The sequence below is a fragment of the Chaetura pelagica genome, unplaced genomic scaffold (genome assembly GCF_000747805.2).
Source record: "Chaetura pelagica isolate M959 unplaced genomic scaffold, ChaPel_1.0 scaffold57, whole genome shotgun sequence".
NCBI classification, from domain to species: domain Eukaryota; kingdom Metazoa; phylum Chordata; class Aves; order Apodiformes; family Apodidae; genus Chaetura; species Chaetura pelagica.
The window spans coordinates 2028958-2048494 of NW_009954217.1; the positions used below are offsets into that span (position 1 = coordinate 2028958).

General features: G+C 40.9%; 1 protein-coding gene across 1 annotated transcript; it reads right to left on the reverse strand.

Moving 5' to 3' along the window:
• Positions 1-12195: 12195 nt before the first annotated feature.
• Positions 12196-15806, reverse strand: PANX2 (pannexin 2; the record flags this gene model as incomplete). Its single annotated transcript, XM_010003402.1, has 2 exons — positions 12196-12557; positions 14355-15806. Coding segments are annotated over 2 exons (1814 nt in total), but the record flags the coding sequence as incomplete, so codon positions are not given.
• Between the last annotated feature and the right edge of the window lie 3731 nt (positions 15807-19537).

A 19537-nucleotide genomic window follows, 5' to 3' on the forward strand; every position in this document is an offset into this window, starting at 1 on the left:
CACAGAGTCACGGGCTCCTTTGGGAACAGCCAACTCCCCTGGCACCGGGGTCTTCCAAAGCTGCATGATCAGAGTCCACAGGCAGCAAATCCTCTGGCCACAAAATCCAAGTCCAGTGGCCAAGTTCACCCCTCCTGGCGCCTTCAGGGAATGTTCCACCACGTTCCTCCACAAGTGCAGGGGCACAGCTGCCATCTCGCCATGGGTTGCAGGGAAAGTTCTGCTTGGGCACCTTCTTCCCCTTCTTCCTCACCAATCACCAGCACTGCTCTCCTTCCCCAGCACTGCTCCTCCAGCACCCTCTCCCCTCCCCCCCAAGTGCCTCTCTGCTCAGGTGGTTCTCAGTTTTTCAGTACGTTAATCCCTGAGGTGCCCCTGTTGTCCCTCTGATGGATGTTCGGTTGGTTTCAGAGCAGGGGGAGCTTCTCAGCTTCTCACTGGAGCCCCTCCTGGGGCCCTTCCCCCGCTATTCAAAAACCCACCAATCCAAACCAGAACATTCCACCCTTTGCCTCCACTAATCACCTACCAAAGAATCATTAGCAAAATCTAATTTCAGCACAAGTTTTTACGAGCTTCACTCCCACCACAAAAAAACACCCCACAGCAAATCCAAGCCAGCAGCACAATACCACACAGAATAGGCTGATTTACACATAATCTACCCCTCATCCACTTACCACAACATTAACAACTACCATTCCCCACAATCCTACTTTAGTCCACATTTTGCCCATTACCTCTCCTTATTTATACCCAGGTCTGTGTCCTATCTGGGTCACCAGTAACATCCTGGTTCTTCGCCTCTCTCCCGCCTTTCATACATTGTGACAGGAAGCAGGCGGGAATGCTGACCCCTTCCAGCCCTTCAGGGTCCTAAGGACTCTCCTCTGTAGATGTCCAACACCGGGCAACACCGTAACAATCACACAGCAGCAAATGAGTGTAGAATTTTATATTCCATGTCACTAGAACAGTCAGAGAGAGCATTTGACAGAAGACAAATCAAGGACAGGCTGTGATCAGGTAAGTGATCTGCTCAGCCTGGTTGCTGACCCTAAGGAGGAAGTGGAGAGGTTGAGGACCATATGGGAACATGAAAGGGAAATGGATTGGTGGAGCTGCACCCTGCCATCCTTAGGGAAATGGCAGCAGGTGGAGGCTCCACAGGAGGTAGAGGATTTTTTTTATGTGCACAGATAAGCATTGCATACATTGAAGAGCAATGAGCTGCCTGATTAGAGGCATGTATTTCAGGACCCTTTATCAAATGATCAAAGGAAACTTAGATCACATTCTCTCCTTTTCATTTTTATGAAATGATGTCTCATAAATATCAGTCCAGGCAGGAAAGTGTGTAAAAGTCCGTTGAGAAAGCATAAATCACTTCTGAAAGCCTATTATCCAGTTAGAAGTTCACCCTGACACTCTCCATTATGTCCCAGTGTTTGATCCCTATTCCTCTGAGTAACTACTTCAATAAGTAATTCCATTTAGCTGGTTAGAATCCCATTTAACTATGCCCCTGACTTATTTGTGAGCCTAAGTGCTTACAACTGGTAGCAGAGGAGTTAATATTTGAGCTCACATGTTTAGTAGATATTTCACTGCTTAACTTCTGTCTTCTTAACCATTGCAAAATAAATATAAGGAAAAGTTTAACATGGTAAAGGCATCAGCCAAGAAGTTAAGCACACAAGATCAATGAAAGTATCCCAAGTTCTCTCAAAAAAAGAGCATTTTTTAAAGATAAATTGAACAATAATGAAATTGACCTTCAACAAATCATTAAAATTGTATTCATGCAGCTTAGCTAGATGTCAGCAGACTAGTAAGCTAATTCTAACTTGTAAAGAAAATAGTGGGAAAAGGAAGTATGACAGTCATGGGTAAAATGCCATTTTATCAATTTTTAATTAAACTAAGGCTAGCAAAACAAATTTCCATCTAAACTAGGTCTTGAGAATAATTCACATTAAAAAAATCTGAAAAAGAAAAAACATGTTGAAAAACTGAATAAGTGAAGGCAAATGCTCAAATACTGTCATCTGGAAAAACACGTAAGGGAGCCTAAATTATAGTCAGAGTACCAGTTTTCCTTCCCAGAATTACACCAAATGTACAAATCTAAGTCTTCCCTAAAACATCATGAGAGGATCTCCAGGTGTGATGCCAAAAAAATACCCAGGATTCATTCATCCCTAATAGATAACCATTGAATAAACCACCTTTTGTCATTGTTAATGCCACTGAATCAGAGGTTTAGGTTGCCACACCAAGAAACTCCAAAATACCAAAGCTAACCTGCCTTTGGCTTGATATTACTGCACAAGATGCTCTCAGTCAATGTGTACAAATCCAACCCTACACTTCTGTTCCCATGTTACTAATGATGAAAGAAATCTCATACTGTTTTAGGCAGAGAAAAAGACTCTTACCAGTACTTGCTGCTCTGACTCACACAGCTTCTGCTTCTGGAATGTCCAATGTATATACTCCAGGTACTCTTGTTGGGAAGATGTTACCTCTCCCAGCTCTCTCTTCTCTCTGCCATGTATTGAGGCTTCCCCCCCCTCCTGAGCAGCTTAATAAGGTGTGTTAATCACCTCACCTGCCCTGGCACCTGGGAAAACCCCAATTACTAGTAGTAGCTAGGCTCACAAGCAGGCTTGTGAAACTGGTACCAGGGAGGCAAGAAAACAGTTTTGATTAAAAACACAAATCATCTGAATTGTTGAATAAATTACAGCTCCTCCATGTCTTAGCAACTGACATAGAGATCACTGACAAGAAAACCACAAGTAATTCTAAAAGATAAGGAGGGTAGAAAGGTAAAGACTATATATGGCTATCTTTTGGAAATTTTTCTTTCTTATTTTGCAGGTATGTATTTTTCAGCTCCATGAGAGTTATGTGTGAAGTAATCCTCATGACAAACTTCTAGAATTCCATTACATTTTCCCATTCAACTTAGAGAGTCCCTATGAAAATTTACTTTCTTCAGCATGTCAGAGTCGGATAGGTATGTTCCTGGAGGTGCTGATTAGAATATACCATGGTCAGCATCAATCAGAGCTTCTTAATGTTCATTTTGTTGTAGTTACTTTTTGCTTTCTAAGAAAAAAAAGGTGAGGAAGATTTTGTGAGAAGACAATACAATGGAAATAATAAAAAGTAATTATCTACTATATTATGTCTATTAATATCACAAAATATTATTGTGTGTTTTTTCTGTATGAAAAACATATATTGGACCTTTATTTTCCCAGAAAATAATCCCTTTTATTAATAAACAACCCTAAATTTGAAAAAAGTACACATACTTGTGGGCACAAAGCAGCCTCAGAAAGGGGGAACTACAAATACGTTAAATATAATGTCCTTCTCCACTGTTGCCATTTGGCATTCTTTTGAAACATATATAGTGGCCTCTCTTAGAGTAAAATTTGGACTTTACACCTATTATTAATTTAATGACAATTCCTATTTACAAAGGGATACCCAGGTAATTTGGATTCAAAATTAAAGAGGCTTGTGGTAGAGGAGTTCAATGTAAGTCGCTAAGAAGTGGCTACTAATTTAAGGAATAACTTACTGCTGGACTCAGAGAGCTAGTACTCCTGTCTTTCTGTCTTTCTGTCTTCCTTTCTGTCTTCTTTCTTATTAAAAACTGGTAAATTAATCTTAACTTCCACTTGGGATTTTAGCTGCCATGGCAGCTGAGATCCCAGATCACAGACATCCTGATCACAGCAGAGCTGTCACAATGAGGTACCTTTGCTCAAATGTTTGAAATTACTAACACACGTTCTGGTGAACAAATATACCTGTGGTGACGTTTATTAGTAGAATCTATTCAACATGAAAAATATCTGACTAAGTTATTAGTATGGCTGCCAGAACTCAAAGAGTAGTTTTAAGCCTATCTGTCTTTGATTCCATTGGGCTTAAATCTTGAAGGATTTGCCATTCTGTAACATATTGTTTGAGGTTGTTGTAATTTTAGATACTACATGAGATGTCTCTTTTTGTGTTGCATATGTAGCAGTTGTACTTGCTCTAGGCATGCTATGCAGTGTATTGGTAAGAATCACATGCATTCATATGACTGGGAAGCTATGGGTGATGGTAACTATGACTCTGATTTGATGTAGAAAGGATATGTTACTAGAAACTTCTAAAACATGTTTTCAAATAAGGATGAAACTTAACACTAAGATACATCTTTCCAGCCTAGGTATGTTATGTGGAAAGCTAAAACCTCTTTAAAAAAAAAGCTATTCTGGAAAAGTAATGTGGACTTGCAGAGCCAACCAGATAACTAAGAGCATAGTTCTCAATTCTCTCACGTGGTCCTCTCTGTTAAGGCTTTTGTAAGGAAAAAAACCCAAAACAACTAGAAATTCTATCAGAAAAGTTCTCAAGGTGCATGTTTTTAGGAGCTACTTTAAAAGAAAAATTCCTGTTGGGTTTCATTTCTCAGTGGGTGATGTTTTGGCCTGCAGAAACAAAGAAGTGGGCAACTCTCCAGAACAGAAGGTGCATTTTAATGACCAAAAAGTTGAGGCTGCTCTTCGGTGCTTGTCCCAGAGCCCTCTGAGGAGGGGCAGCTCTAAGCCTGGGCAAGCAGGCAGAGATGCCTGCACAGGAGCAGTACAATGGCTGGAGGCTTGCAGGCTTCTTGGCCTGAGCTTCCATTGCATTACTGGTCTCTGGTGGCAGCTCCCAAGTGTTACTGGTGCCCAAGAACTAGGTAGTTAACATATAATAAGTTAGCAAGTTATCTCATCAGAAGTCTGCCTTGATTTTGTCATCGAGTGCCATTTATTGTTAGCCTGAACAAGAAACTTTTTTTTTTGGTAAAAGCTGGTGATTTACACCTTCTAATTCACTACACAACTTAAAAAACTCAATTGTGCAACTTAAAATGCTCAGAAATTAGATATCTTTTATGGATGTTGGTTGCAATTCTTATAGTAAAAATGAGAAAGCAAATTCCCATTTCAGTGAAAATGACATTCACATTTTAATATGTATTTGCTGAGGAAGTCAGTACAATATAAAAACATAAATGTTTAATTATAACTGTGTAGAGCTTGGGGCAGAACCTCCAGAGGAGATAACTGGTCTGCTGGGAAAAAGAGGAGTATGTCTGCAGAGGACATTTAATTTTCCAGCTCACAGTGCCTCTAGTGTTGCCCAGAGATTCAATGTAACATAAAGCTGCATTTGGATGGTAAAAGGGAAAATAAGGAAAAGAAATATCTCTTGCTTTAGGTACAAGTGTCTCTTTCCAAGTCTTTGCTCTTGGATCTGCCCTCAGTTCCCATCCTGCAGATAGTTTAATATGAGACTTTGTTCAAACAAAAAGACTTATGGCAGCAGACTAGGCCTCCCCAGCATTTGAGTAGAAACTGATGATTTAGAGCAAATTAGGTAGTGGCAGGCCAAGCCAGCAACACTTCTAAGTAAAGACAGGCTTGCAGAGAAATACTTTGACTGCTGCTGTGGGACCATCTGACAAATCTGTGGGAAAAACTGTTAAACAGACTTTTGCAAAGATCCTGGAATATAGAGGAGAAAATACATATCTGCATACATATTTATTGCTGACTTTTCCTCAGTTGATGGTCTCTTTTGACAACAGAGTCTCTCTTGATTTCATGTGGTCTGAGAAGAGTTTCCAGGAGAGCAGCCAGGCTGCTAGGGAGCCTGGAGCCAGGGCTCCGTGTGATGGCAGAGACCTTTGGTGTGTTGAGTGCTGTTCCTTTTACAGCCATGACCTGCCTAGCTGACAGGTTATATACATTGTCCCTGCTCTCTCAGATTTTCCTCATAGGAGAGATGCTGCAATACCTCCAGCATCTCTGTGGCCCCTCACTCACTGCCTTCTTCCCAGGCATTACAGTATTCTCTGCCACTGCTTTGGAGTAATTCCCATGATATTTAAAGCTTTTTTCCCAGGGGCTCTTTTGACTCTTCTGATGCTCTGGTTGTCATGTGAAGAATCTCTTTGCTCTGCTGGCTCCTCAGGCTCTCAGCTCTGTTGGTTTTTACTATTTCTTCCTTATATCTAGTCTGAATCTACTCTCTTTTAGTTTAAAATCATTGTGCCATTTACTAGAGGTCCTATTAAAAAGTCTGTCTTGCTCTTTCTTATAAGCCCTTTTAAGTATTGAAAGGCTGCAATAAGGTCTCCTCAGAGCCTTCTCTTCTCTAGTCTATCCATTTCTGCTAAACATCTAGTCACTCCTTTATATTGTTTAGGCCTTTCGAATAACAGGATAAATCTGTCAATGTGAAGTCCACAGGACTGTACACAGAGGACAAATAGTACTGTTTCCTTAGCCCCCGTTCTGGCACAGCCTTTTTCCAAGTTTGCATGGATCAACACATCCATCACTTTGCAAAAGAAGTTCCTGAACTGCTCTCAGCTCTTTCACTGAGCAACAAAATGTACTCATCTGTCTTCTCTGCTAGGCACGCCAGGGGCTGGGCACAAGCTTATTACCCCAGAGAAATAACTGTAGTAAACTGCCATGGCTTTATTGACATAGTAAAAAAACTCTGAGAGCAAAAATGGGTATAATATTTGAAGTATGTAATTTTTCTTTACAGGCAGGTATCTGCAGTGGTTTTCTGTCTCATTTCATGCAAGACATCAGATTTTCCTTATGAATCATGCATTCATCCTCCAGGGATTTATTGTATCCTGTGCACTCCCTGGATGTGTTTTTGGAAAGCCAGACTGGTGAATGCCATGAGCCCTGAGATTATAAAGCAAAATTATTTCTAGTTAACCAAAAGACTCAGTAAACTTCTTTGCTCTTGAGACCAGCAGGAGGTCCAACAACAACTTCTTTCAGCTTAAGCTGGCTCTGGCTCTGGGCAAATTCATTCTGTGAACAAACAGCAAGTCAGTAAAACATTAAGTCAGAAGCATCAATAACCACTGAGGACAACAGGATTGGTGGGCCAGCATTTCCTTGCATCTGACCTGCAGAGCCTGGAGAACCTCATTGCTGTGGAAGAATAATTACTGTTTTTTTCTGTTTGTACAATGTTGCAAAACAGCTAGGAAATGCTTAAAAACTGTTCAGAGAATAGCAAAAGCTGAACATTTGTTCCTTATAAATAATGTACATAGAATGTTTTCCCACTAGTTGCAGTCTGTTTACAGATGGAATGGAATATTCCTCATTAAAAGCCAGAAAATATTGGAAGATGCCTGAGAAATAATTATTCTTTTTAAAACTCCCAATGTGCTCTGTGGCTTGTATTTAAGCAGAATGATTTTCATGAGAAAATCCATTGTTTCTTTAAAGCAAAACATTCTTTGATCAATATTCCGCGGTGTTTCTGTAGAATATAAAAAAGCATTTTCTGTTAGGAGAAGAATTCAGAGAGCTCTCCTGCAGCACCCAAACCCATCCACACTGCTTATGCTGGCAGGGAGGGCATATTGCATATGATGGCAAGTTCTCAGCTTTAGGTTAGATAGTTTAGACAGAGCCTAAGTGGCTCTGGGACAAATTTGTTTCCCTTTCTTGTGCTTCAGTGTCTGCATCCATAAGCTGGGGACAATGACTATGAGCTCTTCTAGAGCTTCTTGAACCCTCTGACTGAAAGGTTCAAGCTGGGTGTTCACTATTCCTATTAATATTCTTCTCTGTGATACGAAGGGAAGAATTTTCCCCTACACAGCACTAGGTAAAGTGTGTTTAAGGCTGCCTTCAGTTTTCATAGTCAGTGGTCTAGGAGCCTCGGCTCATGCTCACAGACTTAGTGCTCCATCAGTGCTCCTTTGGATGCAAGCCTGAAAGGACAGTGTCAGGCTTTCTTAAAGCTAGCGACAAAATATCCCTAGTGCAGCCTCTCTCTCTCACAGACGCGGAGCCTGTCAGCACCATCCCTGCTGTACTTCTGGCTGGCAGATAACCTGGTGGCTGGTAGCCATGGCAAGAGAGAGGAACTTGGCTTTGCTTGCCTTGGGGTCCTACACTGGCTTTGGGAACCAGCTCTGGAGACAAAGGATGTGCAAAATAGCTGTCAGCTATATTAACTGCACCCCCAGCACAAGAGAGAAATTCTGTCCTGAGTTTTTGTGTCATAGGAAGCACTGCATGGGAAAAGGGCTCCCAAGATCAGTGCTGGACTCACTGTCAATATGAAAATATAAAACTACCCAGCACACCTGACTGCAGGGAACAGAGCATCCTCACCAGTGTGCCAAGCACCAGAAAATTCCAGTGGAGTCAGAAGGACTCATAATGTTGCTTGGTTGGGCCTAATGCATGCTAATGGGAAATGAAGGGAAAATAAATCACTAAATACAGCTAATTTATCAAGTGGAGAAAATGTAAATTTCTATGCAACAGATATGTATTTAAATGTACCTATATAGTTTGTAGGTACAGAGGTGACATACATAACTGTGTGTAGGGTGTGTGTATGTATGTGTACATTTATGTAGTACAGGTGGATGTTAGTAACATCAGTCAAAAAGAATTATTGCACTAAACAAATCCCAACAGAAGCACTTCTCTAGCTGGCTGTGAGACAGAAACGGATGATCTCCTGAGTTTGGACAGCCTAAATAAAGCTCAAAAGATGCTTCTATCACACTGGTCACTCCTGTTTGGTTGTCAAATGTACTCTGAATAAGAGCACCATGAAGAAAGGAGTTTCTGTGCTCTCGGTATGTGGTCCTTTTTGCAGTGAAGTAAATGGGACACCAGCCTCGGGGAATGTGACTCATCTGTCAAGCTCAAACCATTAGGCAGAGTCTAGGCAGGTGCTAACGTGGTTCAGGCTAAAGAGACATTTAAAAATGAGGCTGTGTCTCATCTTGCTCATCTTTGGTCATTCAGTTTATGTGGTGGACAAGACACTAACATTTTTCCTTTCAGTTCAGCAAGGCAGTGTCTGCCATGTGCTCGCATCAGTTATTTACCCTTCAGCCAAGACCAACCTGCACTTGCTCTCTGCTTACTTGGTCTGTGAAATACCGTGTCTGGGCCACCATCCTGCCCTCAGCAAGTAGCCAGCATGTCAACACTCAGAGCTGGGCACCCGATGCCTGCAGCCTCCAGCCTGTGAAAGAGGATGGTGCAACACTCCTGTAACACACCAGCTCAAGATGATTAAAGTGGGTGTTCTCTGCATTTAGCTTGTCCATGGATGAGGAAGGCTGTCTGCTTTCCTTTCTTTCTTTAAGTTGGTCTAGTCAAGTTTAATACTGATTTCTACAAGGGCACCAACAGATCCCAAATCAATGGAAACCAGCAGCGTCATGGAGAATGACAGTGCGTTCACACAGACCTGAGCCCTGCTCTTGAAGGAACAGGTAACACGTATCCTAGTGGACAACCCTTCCTAGGAAATACCACCCTTATTAGATTGGTACTTGTACCTGCCTGAAAACCCAGCCCTGCATTTTCTGCGTAATGAAAATGCCTCTAGTTACTGAATGTTGCTATTTTCAGCATACTGCACCAAGTTCAGATCCTTAGTTTTTAGACATAGTCTGTTTTGCCTGACACTGGTGTATACATGTATTGTTATGTTACTTTAGCTACAGACCTGTACAGTTGACTCATTCCTCAGTGTGTGATACCAAGTGGAGAGCAAACAGGCAACCCCAAGGATTTCCCATTTGTAACATTGTCAGCTGAGCTGCTGCAAACAGGAAGAAATTCACCACACACTGCCTTTCAGCAACTAAAAGTACAGTGCCATAAGGGAGTAACATCTCTTAAAATCTGGCCTCAGGGTCCTATTCTTTCACTCTGTTTTTATTAACAGGCTCCTTATTTTCTTAAGGCAATTTCCCACATTTTTTAACTATTTACTGGTGTTTAACAAGTACTGAACTATAATGGTTTTAATTTGTCCCCCAAAATTAATTCAAACTACAGTATTCAACTAAGTGAATAGGATGTAGTGGGGCACTTAGCTCACCTCCAAACTCCTTATGTGCCCCAGGTGACTGCATGGATGGCAGTTCCCACCAGTCCAGGCAGAGGCCTTGCTTGCAGTCCTGGTGGGGGTGATGCTGCACTCCTGGGATGCCTGGCTGCAGAAAGCTTCCTCCTGCACCTGGGGCAGAATGAGGTCCTGGCTATGCAGCTGCCAATTTGTTATTTAAAAAGTCAGGCCAGTTTATCAGGCAGGCAATGATACTGAACACCCTGCATCTTGTGTTCGAGCAGGTTGGAGGCTGGGTGACCGACCTACAGCCCTAGAGCCACAGGCAGTGTGCAAGACGCTTAGACCCCTGCTCATCTCACACCCACATCTGCCTCACAGAGACGGTTTTGCTGCAGGCTGCAGGAGACACCCATGTCCCCAGCCTGGAAGGGGACAAGCCAGCAGGAGCCATTGTTGCCATCACCTCCCGACTGCCCTGAACCAAGCCCCACGGACCGAGCCCTGGACTGAGTTCCCCCATCAGCTTCATGCTGCCCTGGAATGCTGAGACCTTGGGCTGTCACAGGCAGGTCCCTCAGCTGTCCCCAGCACCCTCTCCCTGCCTGAGGTACGTGTCCTGTGGCTTGCTGCCTTCTGGTATTTGGCTGTTTGGGCCAAAAAGGTTGGGCATAACAGAAGTAACATAGGGGGGGAACGGTGACTTTACATGTCCCCCTCCTACTGCTTATAATAAAATCCCATTGTACATGACTAAGCTAGGAAGTAGTACACATTAAACTATTCAGAATAATAGGTATTTATTTTCAGTACTATTTTCATTAAATATTGGTATCATATATCCATGTCTGAGGTAATAAATTAAAAAGAAGTTCAAGATTTCAGTCCCATACTTGTGCTGCATATTTTTTCTACCATTATACATAATTTTGAAGCAAACACACATAGTCCATAATTCTGAATGCAGCTAGGAATATTATTTTAACACAATCACTTTTTGTTTCACTATAGTTTTTCTGAGAATGGTTATTGCATGATACACTTTTAATAGATGTTTTAGTTATACTAGAGTTTTCTATTCAATCACACATACCGTAGTTATAGGAAGATGGCCATGAAGATGTGCTTTGAGCCAAGGAAGGCAAATATTGAATCAGTGATAGCACATACTGCAGGATTATTGTCTGCCTGCACCAGAGCCCAGATCCAGCAAAGCCATGTCAGTGTGTGCTTAGCTTTAGACATGTGAGTCGTTTCAGTGACATCCATGGCCTTAAGTGTTTGCTGAATCAAGGACTAGCCAAGTCTGCAGACCTAAATGCAGAGACTTCTTTAATTGTGTGTTATTTGAAAACAATTTTGCTGGTTTCATATTTTGTAAGGTATTTTGTAATGACCTTTGTAAGATCTTTCGTATCAGTGAAGCACCCATGAAAGTTTCTAACCTGGTTCATAAATACACTATGAAAAAATAAGCAGCTACAATGACTCTGTTCTACGCATCTTGTTAAAAGCAACACCTGTTTTGAAAAGTTATTAAAGTAATTTTTCCCATGGTAAAATATATTTAAAAAAATAAACTCTTCATTTCATCATCTTCCATCAAACATATAAGCGTGTTAAAGGGCGGGGCATACCTCAGGTATTTTCATTTATAAATGCAAAAGATTGAATGTATCAATTTTTTGCACTTAAATGCTGGTGGTAGTAAGGCCCTTTCAGCTAAGTCTCCATCAAGCCCAACATCAGTGAGCTAAAGAAACAAACGAACAGAAATTTTGCTTGCATATAGCTTTTTCATAATCCTGAATTGAAAAAAAAATCCTCTCTGTTTAGAAAAAACCTCTTCTTTAACTGCTGCCATTAAAAAAGTATACCTCACCTCAGTATTGTCTTAACTTGAATCAGTGGCTCTGAATGGAAAGGATTTAAGCACTCATTACAATTCCTGTGGCATGCCTTCAGACTCTTAGTGTTCATGAATTGTGCTAATCCCTATTTAAATAAGGAAGCTGTAGTTTAGAGCTAATGGTTGCCTTGGTGTTAAAGGTCTAATTCCACCAGATTTTCTTAATTCTCTTTTGCAAATGACTGACAGTGCTCATGATGTGATCCTGAAAAAAACGTTTGGTGTTATTCCCAAAAGCTATAGTCAGTGAGAAGGCTCTGCATGCTCATGCAGTGAATTGCATCACCGGGAGGACCACGGCCTGCCCTGCAGTGGTCACGGCCCTGGTCACCAGGGCACAGCTCTGCAGCCCATGGCTTTCAGTACTCCACCGAGCTCACGATTGCCATTGGTTCATCAAAGGTGGCCAGCCTGATCTGCTTTGGGGTGGGGATGGAGAGGATTTCCCCCGTGTCAGCTGGTGAGTGAATACCATTGTCCATCATGTTCGAAACCTCCTCCTCGTGATCCTCGTACAGCGTGTTGATGTGCAGCAGAGGGTGGGCTGGGTTGCAGTTCAGTGCAGGTGCTGGCTCTGGCTTGACTTGGTTCAGAGTCATACTCGTTGCAGCAGCAGTTGTGGCTATATGGTTGTGGTTACATGTGACAAAAGCCCCAGCAGCAGGCACAGTTCTGCACGTCTCAGATGGGTACAGGATCTCTTTTGCAGGGTGAGGGGTGTCTAGAAGAAAACAAAACAGGCAGTCAAAAGACATGTGGTCTTTCAGCCTTCCAGTCCTGAACCAATAAAAGCCACTGGCAGTTTTGCCACTGACTTCAGTGGGAGCAGCAGTGGACACATACATCAATTTTCTTGGGACCCTCTGCGAGATGCAGCAGGACTGTTTCCAAACAACAGGGTTGTAAGCTCAGGGAAACAGGACAAACAACAAATGGGTTTTGAAAATCTCGCTCTTTTTTCCGCATGCTCATGCTTCCTCATGTGAATGGTGTTTTCGTAAAATGAACGAAAAACAACTGAAAAGTAATTTTTATTCTCCTCTACAGTCTGGCAGGTGTTTTATAAATGTTATGATTTAATGTTTTGACAAACGTTATGAAGGTTGAAATCCACAGGATGGAATACAAAAAACACTGATATTTTCCATGGGAAAAAGTAGTGGTTACACACTGTAAACCACTTGTCTTTAGAAAGAACTCAGCAATTTGACATTAACTGATGTCTCTGTCCAGAAATTTTAAGTCTACCTTACCTGACGGACTGCAATATAGGTCTAACAATGGAAATGGGGAGTAACAGAGCCCCAAAACTACAGAAATTATTTTTTGCCCTTAAAATATTTAAGCACTAATTTAGATTAATTTTAACTGAGACCAGAAAACCCCAGTAGTTTTGAGGAGTTGAAATCAGAGCAGGTGACTGGATAAGGAATGCTGTAGAATAGCTCACATGCACATTGGGGAGTTGAAGGGCTCTAGGGAGCATAACGATTTGGAAGTGACAGAAACTTTTATACCTCACATCACTTCTTTGCTGGGCAGTGGGGTGACGGTAGCTGTCAGTCTGTCGAAGCCCAGAGGGAGGTCTTAGCTTGTAATGAGATGAGAGCCATTGCTTTAAGTATGTACAAATCTTTCTGTAACTTCAACTGCTTAGTGCTTCGCTCTTATGTCAGTAGCTTACAAAAATAAACAAGATACCTATCTATCAGTCTATCTACTGGTTATCACTTTTCTGAGTTCTCACATAGCTTTCCCAAACACTCTAGCACCTAACAATTATTCATATATCTGAGACATGCCTCTAAGGCAAGAAAGGATTTCCAAGACACACTGAGAACTGAAGCACAGAAAGAGCATCTCCTGTGAGGCCACACGTGAAGGGAATGGCAAAATTCCTGACTCTTAACCAGCACGTACACTTCAGACCATCCATCTTGTGGTCCACAAAAGACAAAGGGCAATTTAAAATGATCAATCAGTGATCTGAGTTGTGATTTCCTGGGTGACAAACAAATGCCAACCCCTAAGAATCAGTAGTTAAAGAGAATTTTTTCCATAGGGAGCTTCAGCTGCCATTAGCACAGCTTCTCACACACTCCTAAGAGGTGGCTATTACTGGTCATCTACCATGGCAGTTTCCATATGACTTGCAAATAAGGCAGGCTTGAAAAGTGCCAGGTGCTGGTGGAGCATGAAGGGTATAATGGAGGCCAAACGCTCCTCATTTTCTTGGCACCACATTTGTAATTGTGAAGATCTGCTTACATTTAAAAAATTACCTGCACGCAATACTGCAGGCTCTTTTGTACTGCTCTACCTGTAATCATGTTTATCTTCCATACTACTGACAAAAACAACAGAACCCCCATTTCTGAAGCCTGCAGGCCCTAAGATTATTAGCTATCCCCAATTCTAGCAAGGTAGATCAAACAGTTCAAATCAGCTTTGAGTTTCTGAAGATTGTTATGTAAATTATGGTCTGTGGAAGTGGCACAGGCATTATGGCATACTGTACCTTTGAGAGAGGAGGTAACGTGTACTACAACGTTCTCTTCCTGGTTTAAAAATCCACCCTCTTGGCTTTTTGACGTAGGCATCGATGGCATGGCTTGAATCTCTTGCTTGGGTTTTTTGCTACTGAGTATATATGGATGAACATCCAAGGAGAAGTGTCGTGTGTGTTTCTTTTCACTGCTTGTGCTTGGGATGGCGCTTGGCTCGGTTTTATGAGCGGACGATTGCTGTGAGGATTTTGCAGCAGACTCTAACAAAGGAGCTATAAGACTGTCTGTTGCTGTTTTTCTTCTCACAGGCTTCGGTTTTTCAGGTTTATGGTTTTCAACCTTCATAATGGCTAACTGCTCCTTGAACGGCTGAGGAAGAGGATTGGTAGTCGGGATCCATTTCATTTTCTTCCTTGGCCTCTTAATGATGAGCTGCTCATTAGCATCAATGTCTGCTGGATCAACGCTTGGGTCTATTGTTTGGATCCCTGAATCCCGCATGGTTGGAGTGGCATCATGATTGGACTGGGCCAATGCTGCAAGCAGCTGGCGAACCACATTGTCATACATCAGATCACTTTCATTTGTTATAAAATCCAGCCGGTTCAACGATTTTATGTGGTCTCGATTTTCATTACAGAACATGGCCAAAATATTGATATCACAAAACTGGGATTTCTGCCACTGTTTCTTGGTCTTTATTCCAACTTTGTTCAGTTTATCAAATATGAAGTTGGACTTGCGAAATATGAAGAGGTGAATTAAATTGATAAGGATTATCAGGTTCATGAAGCAGAGGAGAAAGATATCTACGCCGGCAATAATCCGCTGGAGCTGCACAGATGGCAGTTTACAGTTCACTCTGATGTGCAGTTTGGAGCTGCTCGTTTTGTCTGGAGGCTCTCCTAGTGCACAAGTAAATTCATTTTGCTTCTGCGTAGCATAGTAGGTGGATAAGTATGTAATTGGTATGATGCTTAAAAAGATGATGAACAAATGTCTTGCAAGGTAAAGCTTAGCTAAAAAGTTACTTCGTCCCCTTCTTTCCAGGTATTTCTCAAACAAGTTCTGTTCAGGGCTTTTTTCCTTCTCTGCGTTCTCAATGATTTCTCTCTTCTCTCTCTCGGTGATCCCTGGGCCTTTGGACTGAATCTGTTTCTCTATTTTGGGTGCCCGCCCTTCAGCTGCTCGGTGGTAGCAGTTATCAATCTCCTGAAGCAAAAAATTAAGCTCTGAAGTCAGTCTGGTGGAGGCCAGAAATTCCCAGCCCAGAGCTGGAATGTACATTATCCCAGCAAAAGCCAGCAGTGCATAAGGTAGGAACTTATGCTCAAACAAGGAGGGCCAGTGGCTGGCATCAACTCCTGGCAAGGCATCTTTTAATTCTGTCCAACAATATCCTCTGGCATACAAGGCTTGATCGCGGGTGAAGTTGTGTGGTGTGTAACAGTATATTGGCTCCTCTGTATAACAGAGAGAAAAGTCACTGCTGTGCATTTAACCTACAAAAGGAGCTCTGGAAAAATAAACATTTCAAATTATATCAATTTTATTTTGCTGTATCTTTGCATGACTGTTAAGCCCTCTATATCTATTAGACAGCTCACCCTGCACACATCTTCACAAGCCCCCAGGCAAAACTATTTACCTGGAAGTTTTAGAACAAACCTGAGCTAGAAACACCAGCAAGAAATATGTATTTTGTTTTCATTACCTCTCAGAGAACAATATCCTAAGAAATTGTGACTTAAACTCTGTAAACCTAAAAGACCTGATATCCACTATACAGTAGTGAAGGATGTTCTGCAAAAGCTGAAAGGCTCATTTAGGTGAAATTTAAGGTTTATCCTAGCTAAATATTCTTCTAATTAGAAAAAAAAAATCAGATGTAACCAAAGGGAATGTTTTTAATCTTTATTAACAAAGTCTACTCATTGGATATGGTAGAAAAAATTATAAACATAAAGACATACAAGCATTTAGTCAACTGTATTCCTACCAGCTAACACTCTTGAATTAAAGTGTGACTGACCAGGACAGAATCTCGTGTGATAACTGTATTTATCACTATGAAAGTTTAATTCTACACTAGAAAATGTCACATTGTTTTTTGCACAATGTGCAATTAAATGGTGGAACTCACTGTCAAATGGTATTATGGAAGAAATAAATATGGGGGATCAAGAAAGCAATCAGACAAAGTGATGGAAGAAAAGGTATAGCAAGTATTATTAAATACACAGATAGTGGTACAATTTTTCTCTCAGGACACATTTAAGCCACAGGCTGCTGGATGGTGAAAGGGTTTATTAAAGGATGTAACACCATATGTTTGTCTATTTTAACACTCCTTCTTAAGCATTTGCTTTCTTTTGCTATCACCAGTGAGAGGATGTTGGGCTAAAAGGACTTTAGTCTTCACCCAGTACAACAGTTGTTTTTATACAATTACGTTTTTCAAGCAATACATGAAAGCAAAGTAGAAAAATCTGTGAAAGCTAGAATAGTATTAACTGCTGAAAGAACAATGAGCATTATCAAAACACCCCCTTCAATGAGGAAGACCATATTTTCATGTTCTGGCAGGTAGAACAAAGAGAATATATTTTACAGTGTTCTGGAATGCCTTTAAAAAACTTCCTAAAATGTGACCCCCAGGAAGAAGGAATCTTCTCTTGAATTGAGAATGGCTCAAGAACACCAAGCTTGCTCCAGGTCTGAACGCAGTCTACCATTCAGACAGAGAACAGCTCACTGGAAGAGAGTGGTGGCACTGTTTTCTTAATAATATTCTGAATAATAGAAATCATGAAGAGAAATAATAAAATATTATTTCATTTGACAACAATAAATAAAATATTAAAACCTAATAGGCAGGTAAAACACCCCAATCCTTTTGCCTTAACAAAGGACTCGTTGCTTGACTTCTCATATGCAAGAAAATCAAAAGCATTCACTAGTTTGTCAAAATGTTAAGGTGTAAATCTCTCCTGTGTCCTACACAGATCTACATGCTGAGGGCTGCACAAAAATAGTTTTAAAAAGTGTTTCAGTGAAGATTATTTTCTAAAATACAAGCAATTTAAGCAGAGTTGCTAGAATAAAATCTGTTACCCAGGACAGAAGGTAAAGTGAGTAAGCCCTGCAAAGTCTTTGAAATAACTTTTGAAGGCTATTTTAAAATTGTCTAACTTCAAACTCAGAGGAGAGCTTAAAGCACTCCAAAGTTACACAGCTTCCCTTTTAGACTATTTTTGTGTATTTACTTCTGTGCGTTACATGAAAAATCCTCACTGACTTTCTTGGTTTTCGTGATTACATACTGTCCCAACCCTGACCATGAAGGGATGCATATAAAAATTACAACTCCTACTATAAAAGATTTACTGTGTGATTTCCCAAGAGAGAAAAGTAGATTTTTGGATGTTCCCATAGCCTAAAAAAATAGAAAGGGAAAAAAGCATGGTGTGTTTCTCCTAAGTAGAGGGATTTTGAATTGGGTGTCTTACCTAAGCTCAGCAGAACCTGTCGATATTAAACCTAGTTTCCCGTTACATACATGGGTTAATTTCTTCTAGGTATCAGCACTATGACAGGTGGGAAGACAGCAACAGGTACTTATCCAGATCATCCATAAGGATTATTTTTGGATTCATGTATCAGTTGCTTCTACTAAATAAACTGCTTAAAGTTCTCTTCAGTTATTTGCCCAGAGACCTGAACACTAAGGTAACTTCTGCTAAATTTGTACACATACAACAATTATAATTATATGAATAATAAATTAAAAAATAAGAAAAACCCAGTAGTTTCTTAACCTTTATGTTTATGTTGCACAGACTAACTCTGCACTCTGTCCATTGTCACTGCTTCAGGGAAGACTGTCTGAAAAACTTCACAATTCCAGTGTGGACTGAAGAGCTTCATTAGAGGCTACTTCAAAAATGACACTGCCCAGCCCAGTAAAAAAAGGAAACATCATGTGACAGGAATTTGTTTGCTTTTCCTCTGTTACATATTTTTCATGCTGCTTCTTTTGCCTGGTAAGTTGTGAGAGATCTCTTAATTTATTGGGATAGCTAAGCATGGTGTCCCATTCTTATTCAAGAAGTTTAGATGCTAGACTTCCATTACATGCCATGTAAATCCCAAGACCCTTCAGATTAAAACCTATCCTCAGTGAAGTCAGTGGGATTTCTTACTACTGATTGAAGTGGGGGCAGGGAGGTTAAAAGCAATTTTATCAAATGGTAACTTCTAATATGTTTGAGCCATACTCAACTGTGAATGCCACTTATTTTGGTGAAGTTACTCCACAGGGGAATTTATCTTCACCTTCTCAGCACAGGACTTGACTCACAAAGCATAGCATCAGCTCATTCACCTTGAGAATGGTCCAGACAGAGAAGAGGGGAAGACCCTTCAAGACAATGATTCAAAGAAAAGGTGAATTAAGCTATCTTCGGGAGGAATCTGTCTCTCTTTGTTCACAAGAGGCTGCCAAGCAAGATGACCACTAGGTCTGAGTTAGCTTTTGTGAATGCTCCTTCTTCGGTGATGCCAGGTCATTTTACCTGGCATTTAACACCATGAAGGGGTTTGATCACATCATAGTAGAGTATGGACCTGTTTCTTCTCTACTGCAATCTCTGTCAATCAGGAATAAATGAAAAATAAAAGCATCCTGTCAGTAACTAGTCTTGTTTGTTACGAGTGATGGCAGCAACATACAGCTGGATCTCAACATGCACGTCTGATGAGGATGGGAGAGTAACAAGTTGTTCTCACACACACAGGTCACTCTAGCTGTGAAGGCCCTACTGAAAGCAGTTTCAAGAAAGCACAGCAAATAGCTTTTTGATTTTTTATGATCTCCTGGTAGATGATTAGCATTAGAACAAAGGCTGCAACAGGGTTAAAATCATAACTCTGACATTGGATCATGCAATATAAAAAAATGCATTTGCTTTTAACTTTATATTCATAAATACAAACAGTTATTATAAGATACTCTTTATTTCACCCTAAAATCCTCAAGTGGCTTAGGAAGTTTATTTTTCATATAACCACTCCAGGCACCATGAAATGTAACTTTCTCAAGACTCCACACGTTAGTTGCTCATGACATAACTGTTCAATTGTGTAAGAAAAGACAATAGAGTAAGATGCTGTAAAGATTAATTTATTTTTTTTT